Below are 15803 nucleotides of genomic sequence, written 5' to 3' on the forward strand. Positions count from 1 at the left end.
CATAGTATTGAACATTACCTTTTTCAATGACCACACTGAATTCCTGATGGCTTTGAATGTTTTGAAAAGGATTAAATTGTTGTGTGTGTTTGGACTAAGGCTAAGCTTCCAGGAAAAAAATAAAATAAAAGACAGTAATCGTTTTGGCTATTCAGAGGTCTTGTTTCACTGACTTCCAAAGAAATAAGCCCACTACGAAAGCAGAAAAATTTGGGTTTTGCAGAATGTGAGATTGTAGGGAGTCAAGATAGTAATAGCTCAGATATCCCTGTCATAGATGAGACTTTAGGAATTGCCTAATCCCGAATGAAAGTGTCTCTCTTTCTTCATTGTCTTTATAACCTCTTCTGTTAAGATTAAAACTATCTATTTTTCATCACATTTAGCCTAGTAAAGTGAAAATAAGCCACACTAATGAATTTGTGTTTGTGTGTGTGTTTTCATTTCTGTCCTGTCCTAGAATAAAATTAGAGTTTGATTTTTTTCTTTTTCCTGTCTGATACTGGATACTGTGCTGATTTTTCTGTGTACCTGATTTATTGCATGGTCTTATTTATGTTTATACATGCTGGTATTGTGCCAGTAATTTCTTAAAAAGTAAAATGAAAATTGGCTGCTTAAAATTGCTGCAACAAGACCTTGTGTCCAAGATCAATATGAAGATCAGAGGTAGGATATTACACCATGGAATTGAAATACTTTATAATCTGAACTTGACTGAAATGCTTGCTTGACCTGAAATTGACCTTGAAATAAAAGGAACAGCTAAACCTTAATAGATCAAAAAGTACCACACAAAGGCTGCATTGCCAAGAACAAGTTACAACCACAGTGATTTATTAATCTCAACTTTTCAATACATGGATTAACCTAACAAAACATTCAATTTACTGATAGATTTTTCTTTTTCTTTTTATGTATAATTTTTCTTAGGGAAGAAAAATACACAGAAAAAAATTCCTAGAAAATAGAGATTCTTTAATTAATATTTTGGGAATCGATTATGAAAACAATAGTGTTTTGGCAGAGATTGCATTTTAGAAACTATACCAAATTTGCCTTGTAGATTGTATAAATATATATGATGATTATTTTTAACCGGTGTTCAGTGCTGGTAAGCATCCCCCTGTTTCTATTATGGCTAAGTGTGTTTGAGTATATGTTTGATTGCCTGTGGTTCATTGTCATTACTCAGGTCCTTTGAGGTCTATAATGAAAGATCTACATTCTGATGACAATGAGGAGGAATCAGATGAAGTGGAGGATAACGACAATGACTCTGAAATGGAGAGGCCTGTAAATAGAGGAGGCAGCCGAAGTCGCAGGTGAGTATCTTGGAAGGAAAGGGGTTGCCTGTGATGAAGTCAGACTCTTTCACAAGCCCTGCTGGGATAATCACAGCAAAGGTGTGAAACACCAAAAACGGCAGTAGATGGTCACGTCCATTTGATGCAGGGTCTCCTTGGTATGCCTACACATACTTTACAGGGAACTATTTCTCCTTTTTCTCAGAAAGAGGCTTTTCCTCTAAAAATTTTATAGGAAAAAGTCACATTAGATGTCCTTGTCCTTGGAAAAGTATGCCAAGTGGCAGGACTGACTGTTGAACTAAAGTCTGTTTTCATTTGAAGAGTTTGTGTTGATCCACTGCTGGAGATAGTCTCAGAATTTGCAGAAATGTGTTTGCTGTTTCTAGTTAGAAATACATAATTGGCTCCAGTGAATTATGTGTGTGACCTAATTAAAACTAGGATCACCTGTGTGTTTTCCAGAAAATAAATTCCTTTTAAGTGTGCTGACAATTAAGTGCCTTAAGTAGCTTTAATGCTGTGAGGCATAATTCCATGTTATAAGATGGTAATTCATGTCACTTATAATTAATACTCAACTTGAAATTGCCCTGAGGATTTTATTTCTTTATCATGAAGAAAACAAATAGGCATGCTTACTTTAATTTGTCTTGAGTGGAAAAAATACGAATCTACTTGAATTTAAGATCCAATTACATTTATAATATATTGCATTAAATCTTTCCCTGTTATCCATTACTATGTAGAAGACCCTAAGATTCAAAAAAAAAAAAAAAAAAGCAGTCTTAACCCAAACTGGAGAGACCGATGCTTCCTAATTGCCAATGCTTTGTCCTCTGAAAAGAGCCTCAGGGTGTGTGCCCCATTAGATATCTCAGTGACTGTTTTTTATGGTCATATTCAACCCCTGTTTCTCTCCTTGTCTCTCAGACTAACCTGTCAGCATTCCTTTTAAATAGGAGAATATAACCTCTTTAATATGCCCATGGCCTTATAACATTTCCCTTTAGAAGTCTTTTGTCTGATAAAAAGGAAACTGATAGGGAAAAAAGACCTCAAAATGGACTGAAACTTAAAGTAGCTTACTTACACCAACCAAAATCCTGACCAGTGGCTGCTCTCAAATTTAGTTGATGAAAAATGTATGACCTATTTAGATGATTTCCCAAGTTGTTATTTAGAATATCTGGATATTCTGTGATTAGTTGTTGCCCACTTGCTTATTGCTGCAACCCCTGAGTCTGTGTGGTCATCATATAGGTTTGTGAGTCATCTGATACAGATACACATTTTTGGGGCTGCTTTTCTCGTTCCCTGCCTGACGTGCTGTGTTAGCATGGCAGTGCCAGTGTAACATTTGATCTTCACTGCACTTGTGAAGTCTCAACTGTTTAATCAGTTTAAATACTCAGCCTTCCACTTCACTCAAGACACATTTTAAAACAGCGCTTCAACTGAACACTTCATTAATGTAATTTAGTTAAGAAAAACAAGTTCTATCAGTTTTTGCTAAAAGGATGTCCCAGTGTATCCTTTTCATTTCCTATCTTGTATCTTGTCTGTCTGAATACATTATAGAGCTAGAATGTGATTGCCTATTCAGAGTGAAAGAAAAACTATCCTGATTTCTAAAACAGTTTCTGTTTCTGAGAAGCATATTACATTAGGTGCTATATAACCAGAGACGGGGGGAGCAAATACGGAAAGAGGACATCTCTGAGGGAGGACTGCATTCAGCACAGTAGAATAAATAAATCTCTCCTATTGTGGATAAAAGAAAATTCCATTTTCTTCTGAAAAGAAAAAATGGGGAGGAGGTGGTGTGGATTGTCTTTAGTTCTTTAATTTTTAAAATATATCATTGTCGTTTTCCAAAGCGGTTATCCCAAACATACCATTTCTTTGTGTTGTTGAAGCGTATTTCCAATGAATTGTTGTATCAGTGTTCAGAACTAGAGACAGCCTTGAATAATGACACGGTAGAAATGATTGGTAATGGTCCTAGCATGCCGGGCTCCACATGTTCAATCCTTAGATGTCACTCTGTGCTGTCAGTGGTGCAGGGCTGTCTTCCACATTCTTTATGAAGTTTCATTTATGTGGTTGCTTCTTCCCCTGCAGCGTGTATTCTAGACATGTTTGTAACTTTTTCATCTGTAACAGAGAGGGAGGAGGAAAGGAAAATAAAGGTAGTAATCAACAAACTAATTTTGCTAACCTTCTGTAAGCTTGAGTAGCATGCTTGATCATAGTAGGTAGGGAGAGCAGGAGAAGGGAGATGAATGAGTAAATGACCCCAGTAAAGTATAGTGGCTGAGCACTAGCTTTGGGCCACTTGCTTGTATTTGAATTCCAGAGCCACCATTTTTACCTATGTGACCCTAGATGAGTGACCCAGTCTTTCTGAGTCTCAGTTTACTCGTCTGTGAAACAGGAGATCATGAAAAGAGAAATGGCAGGTAAAGCACTTAACACAGTTCCAGTTACAAAGTAAGCACCAATACGTGTTAGCGGTTGTGAGTTAAAATGAACTTGTCAAGGGTTAGTGTTTGGATTCTGTGCTTTCCACGCCTATTTCTATGGGTATTTCAAGAATCATCTGTTTGTAATGATGTGCATAACTTTTCTCTTTCTTTTCAGAGTTAGCTTAAGTGATGGCAGCGATAGTGAAAGCAGTTCTGCTTCTTCACCCCTACATCACGAACCTCCACCACCCTTATTAAAAACCAACAACAACCAGGTAAATTGTGGGGTTTGCACTTTGCAAGACTCTGCAGAGCTAGGTGTAATCATTTTTACAAAGCATGCAAAACTTTCATCCCTGAATTTTAAACAAACTTCCTCTTGATGCCAAATAGATGGGAGGGAGGCCACAGCCTTTGGAATAAACACATAGTTAGGGTATAAGAGGTTCTGCTGTCATGAGAAGATGAATATGTTCCACCAGATGGGTTAATTAAGTTAGTACAATAAGAGAGGGTGACAAAAAGTATTGCCCATTTACCATTTACTCCTGATTTCTATATACTTTACACTTCAGCAGTAAGTAGGTGCCTTAATTAGGAAGAATATGACCTTTGGGCCTAGTATAAAGCTTGGTTCTTTACCACTGGTAATTTACTGGTGGGAAATTAACTTTTAGCTTTTGATTCTCAGTTTCCTTATCTGTAAATGACATTAACAGTACCTTTTAGGTTATTGGGAAGATGACAAATAATATATGTAAAGAGCAAAAGGCAGTGCACAGCCCCTACTTGGCACTCAGTTGATGGTAGTTTATTATTATAGGTGTTCGGCCTCAGTTTTCTCGTCCAAGATAGAAGGATTATTACTTGGGATTTTAAGGAATAATTAATAAAATGCTGAGAAAATAATGGTCATTATCATTGTTACAACTTGAGCTAAAGGAAAGCTTATTAATTTGATAGTCAACTCAAAATATAACTATTTGGATAAGATCTAGGCAGAACTTTGAAGGCTATGATAAAGAGCATTTGTTAAATAAATTAAATCGGGATATTTTCTTTACCAACTAAAATAAACTATTTTCAGTATCATGAATAATGTAAAAGCCTCATTGAGCATTGAATTGATACTCTCATTACCATAAGTTTTTCTTATCTTTTTGTGTCGACAGATTTCCTATGACCTCTACAATAACTGCTTAATTCAAGTTACTGTACGAATATTAACTTGAAAACTAAACAACTGTGTTTTTCTGACAATACTGTTTCACAGGTGTCCTTCAATTTTAAATAGTCTTGCCCTTAAATTCGTGGTCTTTGTGTTACTTGGAAAATGTTAGTTTATAGCTGAAGACTTTTTCTTTTTGCATTTTATTTAAAGCACTAGCAAAGATCTCTTATAGTTTAAAATTACTCATTTATAAGGTTTGTCTATAATGCAAATCCGTTCTTGTTAAGTAGGAATGATACCAGTACTCTTTGTTGTACCAGTTACAGTTCAACTGCAATTTCTTTGTGTCCTACATTAAAATCAAAGTCCAGCCTCATTATCTCTTATAGATGGGGTATTCAGCGAGTTATTTACTTCTTTTTCCATATCCTGGCTCTTCCCCATCTTCAGGGCCAGCTGTGCTCATGGTCCAGCCGTCTTTTACCTCTGGTGTGGATGCCTGCCACCACAAGTCAGGCATTTCAGAGGAAAGTAAAAAGAGGAAAGACATATGCATCATGGCCAATCAGCTGAGAACACTGGACTGGTTAACTAGAAAATTTGGGATCCTTTTGTAAATTTGTGCTTCAGTGAGAACTAGCATTAGAATAGAATTTGAACCTTGGTGAGATTTTTTTATTTTTTATTTTTTTTTTGAGATGGAGTTTTGCTCTTGTCGCCCAGGCTGGAGTGCAATGGCGCGATCTTGGCTCACTGCAACCTCCGCCTCCTGGGTTCAAGCGATTCTCCTGCCTCAGCCCCGCGAGTAGCTGGGACTACAGGCGCATGCCACCACGCCCAGCTAATTTTTGTATTTTTAGTAGAGACGGGGTTTCACCATGTTGGCCAGGATGGTCTCGATCTCTTGACCTCATCATCCGCCTCACAAAGTGCTGGGATTACAGGCATGAGCCACCGCTCCCAGCCGATGATATTTTTAAATCCAACTTAGGCATATTTCAGCTTGATTTCTGTATCCAGTGGGTGGTATATGAGAGCTACAATACGTCATGGGCACAGCAGTGGCAGGGCCAGGAGTGTAGGGCATTAGGCTCTGCTTTTGTGCCCCTCACTAATCTCCTTCAGTATCTCTCCTAATCGTAGTGAAAAGTGGGCTTGCTAGGGAATGCAACTCCAGCAAGCACCTTTCATGCCCTTCAAACCTTATGGCTTCACTTAAGCCCTTCCTGAATGGGCAGTCTTGAACAGACCTTGGCTTTAGGGAAAGGTTTAGACTCTTTGTCAGACTGTTTTTTACCTGTCTAGCAAACAAAACCAAAAACGAATAGTATCATCTATCTGGAGAGGGTAAAAGTTACCTTATCTGATTAAGTAGCATACCCCTGGTTCCTTGGCGTGTTTATTTGGCAAATGTTGCTTCACACATGTGAATCATCAGTCTGCCAATAATACTCTATTATGTGTAGCTTTCTCCATGCACTTGTAAGCATGGTAAGAAAGTCCATATGCTTCCACTTTTAGCTAGTCTGGGTTAGGAAATATATATACCACAGGAGGGCTTACCTTCTTAGAGCTATGTCTTGGAGCCGAGAGGACAAGTAAAGATTTCTTAAACCTTGTTTAGTATTGGTTTCCTAGCCCCTCAAATCACTTCCACTGGGGTCAGGTGTGATGCTATCCCTTTAAGTCAAGCTTCTGGGACTTAAAAAAAATTACTAGTATATCTTAATTCTCTATGTTGATGGTATAAGAGAGTAAAAATTTCTTAAAAATCTAAAAGTCAACTAAATTTCACTCTGGAATGACTTTTTAGTCGTATTTGAATGTGTGTGTGTGTGTGTGTGTGTGTGTGTGCAGGAGGGAGGGAGAAAAGTAGGGGGAGAGAGACAGGGATAGAGAAAGAGTATGAATCTGAATTTTCACGATTAATAAAGAGTTGAGAACATACTTGGAAGGACTAACTCTGATATGGGAACACTCTGAGTTTCCTTCTTCCATACTCCTTGCCTGTTCTCTCTCTATGAATTGATAATGATCTCTGAGTTTGATAAAGCACCAGGCAAAGTTGAAATGTCCATTGCCTTTTCTCAAATCTTCCAGGGACTAGAGAAGAGGGGAAGTACTAATGGAGTCAAATATTTTCATACTGAATAAAAGTGAACATAGAGTCGCACGTCAACCAAGCAAGTAATTAACCTGAGTACTGTTGGGAGCTACTGTCATTAGTATGAAAGATGTATCAGTAGAGAATCCATCTGTGAATAACTGAGTTGTCATTCTTCATAAAGTGATACAGAAAAATATAATCTTGAACGTTTGTCAAGACATTTTCTCAGATTAAAGACAAAAGTGCTACTAAACCACAATTCTTCTATTTTCAGAGACTGCTGTATCTATAAATGGAGTAGCTAGGCAGTCTAGGTAGCTCTGCTTCTCTCAGTACAATTTAATAGGTAATAATAAAGAGTGTTGCATCATTTCAACCAGAGATGGTTTTTTCACTCCAAACCTCCCTTATGTGAATTTCAAACAAAAACAAAATACCACATCTTTTTTAGCCAGAAGCTTGGCAGGGAGGGAGGGGAGAAAGGACTTGAAGGAAGGAAGTGATCCATTGGACCCGGGTTAATATTCAGAATATCATAAATCACCTATCAGCCTGCAAGGCATGTTGAATGAAATTAAAAAGAATCTATCCAGTTAAACTGGTTTAAAATAAGCCTGTGGAAGACAAGGTGTTGTACTTTTTTATTCTGGAGTTGTTTCCCTAAAGATAAGAAATGATCATAAATAAAACAATTGTCTTCAGCAGGGCTCAGCTCTCTCAGAATGAGGTTTTGACAAAGCTGTTTATTTTGGAGCAGGGAGAGATCAAAGAAGGAAGATTAACTGAGCCCTCTCTGGGCAGCCACTCAGTAACTTGAGGCGGGTCACTGACACCCGGAGCTTTTGTTCCTGCCACTGCAACTTCAGAAGAAAGAAACTAGGATTTCAATGTATTTTGGCCTTCTGTGCTGTAGCACTTACGGAATGTGTGGGGTGGGACTTCAGCGTCCAAATGTTCTATTTTCTGCTTTGAAGAAAAGGTGGCAGAACTCTCTAAACCTAGTTAGCAAAGTTCTATTGCAAATACAGCGTCCTCAAGTCACTTCAACACCCAGAGTACAGGAGTTGGAGGAGGGGATCGTGGGAGGCAGCGGGATATGATGGGAACAAAATTCAGTTCTGTAATGCACAAGTCAAGCAGGCAGGCACTTTTTTTTTCTTTTTTTCTTGCCTGAAATCTCAGCGGATTGTCTCTGCATGCCCAGCCCAGTATCTGAGTTGGCGAGGAGTGCCATCTACTGACCTACTTACTCCTAGGTCTCAGCGCTGATTTTTCCCTTGAGATCTCACTTCCAACAACAATGGAGGAGGAAATTCTGAATGTAGTGGAGTATTTGGTTTCCTTTACAGTGGAGCATGTTAAAAACGATTGCCTTGCCCTGCTAATAAGTAGTTTCCTTGTGTTGCCAAAAGTATTGTATTTTAAGTTAGCCTGGTCAAATTAGTCATTTGGTTATCTTCATATTAAAAATGATGAAAAAAAGCATGATTGTCAGGAAAGACTGTTAAAAGGACACTTTTTACTCGTGCATTATTCTCAATTAAAATAAAAATATGCCCCTTCAGGAGTATTTGGTCTTTTCCAGGATGTCATGTTCCTATCCTCATCCAGTAAAATGTTTATTAGTAATAAAAAATGTTAAAGCTGAATGGGAATCTGGGTGTTATCTTGTTCATCGCTCCCATTTCATCCTTTGCAGTCCAAAAATATTAAATAATAAGGCTGGGACTTGAACTTGGGCTTCTGAGCCTAATCAGTGTTCTTGCCACTACAGATTAAAAGTGGACTCATTCTTAAAATCTTTATGTTACGGAATGTGGTAAACTTGTGGACAGAACTGTTACTAAGTTAGGGCACAGAATGGGTAAAGAGAACAGTAGGAATATAAAACCTCTTAAGATAAATTAGGTCCTTTATTTGGCATTTTCCTCCTTTAATATTAGTCTCCAATTATAACAACTCACTTCATAATGAGTTATAATGAAAAAGACAAATTACTTTGCTTTTTGTGTTTATACACATGTGTAAGCACTCATCATTTATAAATTTAGTGGTTTCAAGCTTTTTCAAGTGAGGGCCATTTAAAAATACTTCCCTTTTAATCCTCAGTTTTGAAGATGCTGTCAAAGAAATCAGCTGCATTTATTAAATAATAATTTGCTTCTCCTTTTTATTAAGTAGAAACATAGCTTCCCACCAAAGCTTCTATACAGTATGTAAAGCTATTCATAACTTAAGTTGTAATCAGTCCAGATAAAAGGAAAAGCACTTGGCGTTTTACCAAGGGTAAACACATCATTTCTTAAAACACAGAAGATTGTCGGCCATCTTCATTTCCAAAGCTGTATCAGTTTTGTGCATATGAGTAATTTTAGAATGTGAAAGTTAGGTACTAAAAAGGGCGTTTGAGTATTTGTTTTTATCATCCCTAGCATACTGAGCACTAGTAGTCATGCTGAAACAGCAGAATGAATAGGAAAAAAATTCTTGCCAGAGGGAACTATAATCTCAGTATAACTCAGCTGCTATACATATGGTGAGAGTGTTGTCGCAAAAGAGAAGCAGCCTTGGAAGCTTAGATCAATTTCCTTATCATCAACTGTGGTTTTTTTTTTTTTTTTTTAGTTCTACTTTTCTGACTCAGCATTTCAGATCTAAGTAATTCATTTTCCAAGGAAAATAAGATTAGAGAGAAGAAGGAAAATGTATAGAAAAGAAATGCTATTTGGAAAGCAAATGTTACTGTACATTTCATTCAGTGGATGCCTTTGTTTATGTGGCTGGTTAGCTAAGAGATGCTTGAAATAAAATTTAACACAGCGTTCTCTTTGATCCCTAGATTCTTGAAGTGAAAAGTCCAATAAAGCAAAGCAAATCAGATAAGCAAATAAAGAATGGTGAATGTGACAAGGTAGGTTTCCAGTCTGTTACTAGGAGGGCTCCAACACTGACAAGCCTTCTGTTTCTTTGTGTTCCCCTTGATCATCCTTGCTGATTCTCCTTTCATTTTCTTCATCAAAGTGCCCAAGATGCCCAAATGATGAGTATTTCATCCCAGTGCTTTGTAGTTTGTTTTCCATGTGTTGTTTATATCTTCAGTATTAAGCTTGGCCTTATGCTGTCATTTGCCATGATGCCTACATTGCCAAGGGATTTCAGGCACATTGAATTGGGAATTAAGAGAATTGTGGTAGAGATAGAATATTAAGGAATCTCAGACGTAGATGAGCAAGACATCTGATGCTAGTGCAGTGTGCTTTCCCAGAGTGTGCATCATGCTTCTGAAATCTGACTACAACACCTGATGGGGTTAAGTTACCTGGTTTGGGCAGAGCCCTAACCCTGCTCTGTAGGGCCAGGGCAGACCTCTGTAATGCTTCACAAATCTTTCATTTGCCTTTATCGCAAATGGTGCTGGGGGCACCCATGCAGTTACACTAACACAGACTCGTGAGTCTGAGCATATGAAAAGAGAGGTACCCCCTCTCCCCTTTCAGGGGAGCTCTTCACAAATCAGATGATAATTAGATAGTGATCCCTGTTTTTCATAATACATTCTTGTGTTCTTCTGTCACTTGCTGGCATTGCTTACTAGCAATGTTTGGTATGACCAGGAAGCCTTTTTAAAACAAAAACAAAACAAACAGGAAAAACCCCACAAAATTCCCCTGACTTAATTGGTAATGTACATTCTTGTTTCCATGTTCAAACTTAGAATTTTTTTCTCTTAGAAACCTTCTGAGATTCAAGAATAAAAAAAAATGAAAGTAGCCTTTGTTAATATGTTTAAACTCACAATTTAGCATTTAATTTCCCTACCTTTTGTAGAGATATTGTTGGAGGAAAGTGAGTCTACTGACTTGAATCTTCATAAGAGCAATTAAGTCCAAGAATTCACTCCAACTCCCTTTTTGAAGTTGGTGTGATAAAGGTAATGACTGGTCCGAGACAGCCTTGGTCTGCAGAGGCCTTTGGGCACTGAGTGCACACAGCCTGGGCTAGAGTGGTGTAATGAGAAACCTCCAGCTGCTGTTGCCTGTGTGTTCTTACTTACATATTCATTTATTTTTGAACTACTTCTTAAAGTGCTTGTCCTTTTCGGGGACATTCTTCTCTTTCAGGCATACCTAGATGAACTGGTAGAGCTTCACAGAAGGTTAATGACACTGAGAGAAAGACACATTCTGCAGCAGGTGAGAAATGCTTTTTAGCACAACCCTTTCCAGAAACTTCAAGACTTGGTTTGTCCTGCAGTAGCGTGATAGCACCTGGAGGCCACTGCAGCCCCACGCTATCGGAACCTGGCGAATGCCACCTGTAGATGTATTTGGGAAGGGTTCTCATTTCTGAGGCCACCTAGAAGTCTGCTCTGGAGCTCTATGGCAACTGTTCTCCCTCCTCTAGTGCAGTGGATGGTGAGAACTGGGCAATTTGGGAAGTGATACTGGATTGTAGTGATCCCTCAGATGGCTGGTGTAATGTGGGCTCAGGGAGGGGACAGTAGAAATGCAAAAAGCTTTGGGGCCAGGCTTCTGGTTTCATGGGAAAACAGTGATAAGAATTTGAGTCAAGTGTTGTAAACATTTGTGATTCAATTTAGTAACCTTTGCCAATGATATTCTAAGGAAAATAAATATTTTCTTCATTTCCCTTATCTTGTATGACATACATTCTATTATTATGAACTCAACTGTGGAATACTTGTAGTGGAATACTTGTAGAGTGGGGAAACTTCTATAGTATAATTTGATGTTTTGAGAAGATAAGAAGGGTGGTTTTTCATTTTCATTCAGTTAATGATGTATGCCTCTGTTGCACTACTAGCAGCTATTGGTAATTTTTTTTAACACCCAAAGAGAAGAATGTGTGTTCTAAATTCCAGGGCAGACATGTAGATTGTTTCGCTGTTTGAATTTTTTTCTTTTTTCTTTTTTTTTTTACTACTTTCAAATGACTTGACGTTAGTACTTAATCTACCCCAGCTGTGTGTGGGTTTTTTTTTTTTTTTTAACATTTAATGGCTGGTGGTCACATTTATATTCTGTGTACATTTTTGCTTACATCTATAAATATATACTCTCAAACTTGCCAAGTTTCCTGACTGGCCTGATAAGCTTTTTAACCCTTGTAGAATTTTAGATTTGAACAAAAGACTACAGACCTATGATTCTTAATTGCAGATAAGTTGCATTTATTGCAGTTTCTTTTTAGTTAGTATGGGTAAGGAAGCAGGACTTGAGTGGCCTACCATAAGTGGTGGTCTAGTACTTTGCTAATATTCTTCTTAGGCCTCTGTTGAAGAACAGAACGTTGTTTTACCTGTCATTTTCCAAATATTTGGGGCTGGCATAATGCTGATTGCAGATCTATTGCATGATCTTTCTCGTCTCTTCCCAAACACCAGCTCTGAACCACTGTGGAGCAATTGTCCAATAAAGCTATTAATGCCCAAGCTGTGCCCAAATAGTGAGTCTCATAGGAGGGTGGGACAGATGTTTGTGCAGGATTGGGACATCTTCACAAAGAAAGCCCTACCAGTGAGTCAAGGATACTAGACCATTGGGCAGATCTTACCTTGGGGTGTCATTGGCATTCCCAATTTAATGTTGTCCTTTATTTTGACCTTATAAGAATTGCGAAGAAAGGTGGCTTACTGGAGAACTCCATCCAAGTGGATTATTTTAGTATTCTAGAGGGAGAGAGTAATATCTGTGAATTTTTAACCTGGCATAAAGGCACTCCAGGGCACACAGCATTTCACCCTAATTGCATTCCCAGGCCGGTTGAAAGCTCTCAGTCTTTGGCCTTTTGCCTTGTAATGCAGCTGAGGCTTGTGATTATGATACCATGATGCATGTCCTGTCACGGTTTACTGCTTAATTAATTCCTTTTGTAAAACATAGCACTATTGAGGACTAATGTTATTCTCCACCTTGAGGGCTGCTCATCTCATGGAATGCATTCCACAAAGTCTACGTATTCTCTGCCGTGCAGACTTGAACACCTGAAGCAGAATTTCTGGTGGGCCCAGGATCACATCTAGGTCCTTTCCTGTTAAATGCATCCTATCCAAAAATCTGGCCTGACGATTTTATTTGGCTCACAAAAAGCGGTTAATAACTTTGTTTTCCTCTGGGGGCATGCAGTCCTGAGACTCGGCAGCTAGTTTAATGAACAGACAGCATTGGATCAAGGAGCCTGTGTTCCTAAGCCACTTTTTCAAAGGGTATAAATACAGTAGAGTAGACACTGTCAAACCAAGAGAAGTGATTACCTAGGACTGATGAATAATTTGATTCCTCTTTAAACCACATGTTCCACATTTATTTGGAAAGTGAGATTGAACATATGTAACCTCCCCAGCAATTCAGCTTTAAGCCTGGATTTGCATCCACGTCTGGGGGAAGAAAACTCTGTGGGAAACCAGGTTTCCTAAGAGGGTAGTTTAGCAATTTAGAAGCCAGCCATCATTCTTTTCGAATTGTCTGCAGGGAATGGGGAATCTGTGGTGTATTAGAATATTCCTTCTAAGAACCCGGAGAACCCTCCCTGAGAAATGTTCTGATGAAAATGATGTTCTCCATCCTGGGAAATTACTTGTCATATCTCAGCACCCCTTGTGGATTGGAGCCTGATGGACTACCCCTTAACCAAGGGTAGGGCACACATTTTTATGTGGTGGTTGTCCGTGCTTTCCAGACCATAGTAGAGGCCATGCTACAGGAAGACCTATGTTATCCCACATCTGGCTCTACTCCATAGAGAAGCAGTTAAAGTAAAGCCTGTTCATTACTCCCCACACAGCGAAGAGGCTGCTTCACATGGAAAGAACCCTGGTTTTTGAAATTATAATCAGACCAAAATCAATGCATTTACCTTTTTATAATTAAAAATTGGGGAAGGGAGCCACAGATCTGACAAGTGGATCTTACCCTGTTTAAAACAAAATGAGACATCCAACAGCCTGCGTAGTACCGCTTGAAAGGCTGATGTGGCAGGAAATAATCCATCATGAATGTTTTCACAACAACCATCATCTGAAGAATGAGTTAAGCAGTTTACACACTCTTCCTTTTCCACTACCCATATGTACCTGGTTGCCTGTTTTTCTTATCTGCAGTCACTCTATCTACTATTATTATTATTTTGGACAGACATTAATTATCGCACTATGATGCAGAGTAATGACGTCAAGGTCAAGCCACACTGCATCAGCAAAGAGGGTATTACTGTAGAAAGGCACAGTGGAGTTCTTCAGGCACTCATGGGGTGTGTTCAGGCTTTGTGGCCTGTGTCAATGGAATAAAGCATGTTAATGTTGTTTCTGACGTTCTAACTATCAGGATTCCTGGAAAGCAATGCACACTTATTTTTCTTTATGGAGCCCTTACTTAAATGAGGATGTGGGCACATGCTCTAATAATTCAAATCATTAATGCCATTCCCTTTGGCAAATAATTCCCAACTCCCCAGCTGCTGCCACTGCTACTACTTTAAGGCTGTTTCTCTGCATCTACCTTGATGTATTCTTGTGGGCTCTCATAAAAACGTGGGGCTCATTTAGTTAGATTTATCAGATCCCCTTTATATTGTTGTGCATGTGTGGCTGCAGGCCGGGCACAACATGGTGATAGAGGAGGTAGGGGGTGGTGATGGAAGTACTGGAGATCTGCAAGATAGCACAATGCATGAGAAATGCCCGGGCTGACGTTTCTAGTGGGCAAAAGTGTTTATATGCTTTAAAATTAAGTGGCTTTTTTTCTAGAAGGGATTTTTTATTGCCCAGTTTTCTTTTTGTTATTAAATAATTAGGGAACAACTATATTGGGTCGTGGAAAACTGTTTTCTTAAAAGAATGAGTTACAATTTTTTTTTTTAAATTCAAGCCGGCCTTTCTGAGTTTTAGTTTCTGCATTTTCTTGCCTCATTTATTTTAGTGCTAATCAAATGGCTAACACTCATTGGGGGCGAGAGGAAAAAGCATCAGGTCTATAATTCATGTGCAGTTTAGTTACCTCCCAGATAATTAAGGATCAGTTTATAAGGTAATCATAATCATGTTATCCTGACTTAGGTAGCAATTTGCCATTTATAAGAAGCTTTATTTATGATACCTTATTTGATCATCTGCCCAAACTTGTACAAGTAGAACAGGTAGCATTACTCTCATTTTCCAGATGAGGAAACTGAGGCTCAAAAGTTATGATGTTCTGTCTAATACCATTGAAAAAGTGAGCAGAGTCAGAACTTGATATGCCAGATCCAGAACTCTATTTTGAATGCTTTGTCAATTACCTACTGGGCAGCTCGCTGAGGAAAGGAGTCAAATTCTGGTCAGCTTGTTATTTGCCTCCATTGCATAAATTTGAAATTATAATAGCTCCAAAGAGACTACTTGTTTCCATCCTGAAATTTACACATTTTCACTAGATTCATAGTATTTTTGCACAAAATGGCAAAAAAAAAAATTATTCCAGAAAATACATAGTCTTAGTTCAATTGATGTTAATTATATAGTAAGTATATGATTGACATGAAAAGCCTCTGTGGGCATAGCTGTGTGTTTGTGTTTCTGTATGTGTGTGGATATGTGTGGAAGACTTGTTGAAAGTTCTGTTACTAATAACTAATAAAACAAATGCGTGTCCATTTTAGATCTTTTAGTGTTAATAAGATCTTGTTGGATACATTTTTACATAAATGTAGCACTTTAACCATAATTGGGTACACTCCTTCTAAGAATTTCTTGA

General features: G+C 38.3%; 1 protein-coding gene across 5 annotated transcripts in view; it reads left to right on the forward strand.

The window, feature by feature from the left end:
* The window catches only part of MLLT3 (MLLT3 super elongation complex subunit), a 273944-nt gene that overhangs the window by 255113 nt on the left and 3028 nt on the right, over nt 1-15803 (forward strand). For 3 of the 5 annotated variants that reach the window (XM_016960673.4, XM_016960674.4, XM_054657976.2), the window contains 4 exons: nt 1196-1325; nt 3951-4050; nt 9893-9964; nt 11175-11246. In XM_016960673.4, the coding sequence (XP_016816162.2) occupies nt 1196-1325; nt 3951-4050; nt 9893-9964; nt 11175-11246 (374 nt within the window). The remainder of the gene's footprint in view (nt 1-1195; nt 1326-3950; nt 4051-9892; nt 9965-11174; nt 11247-15803) is intronic. The other 2 variants (XM_016960675.4, XM_063787949.1) reach the window with 1 other exon arrangement.

Source organism: Pan troglodytes, chromosome 11 (genome assembly GCF_028858775.2).
Source record: "Pan troglodytes isolate AG18354 chromosome 11, NHGRI_mPanTro3-v2.0_pri, whole genome shotgun sequence".
Taxonomy (NCBI): domain Eukaryota; kingdom Metazoa; phylum Chordata; class Mammalia; order Primates; family Hominidae; genus Pan; species Pan troglodytes.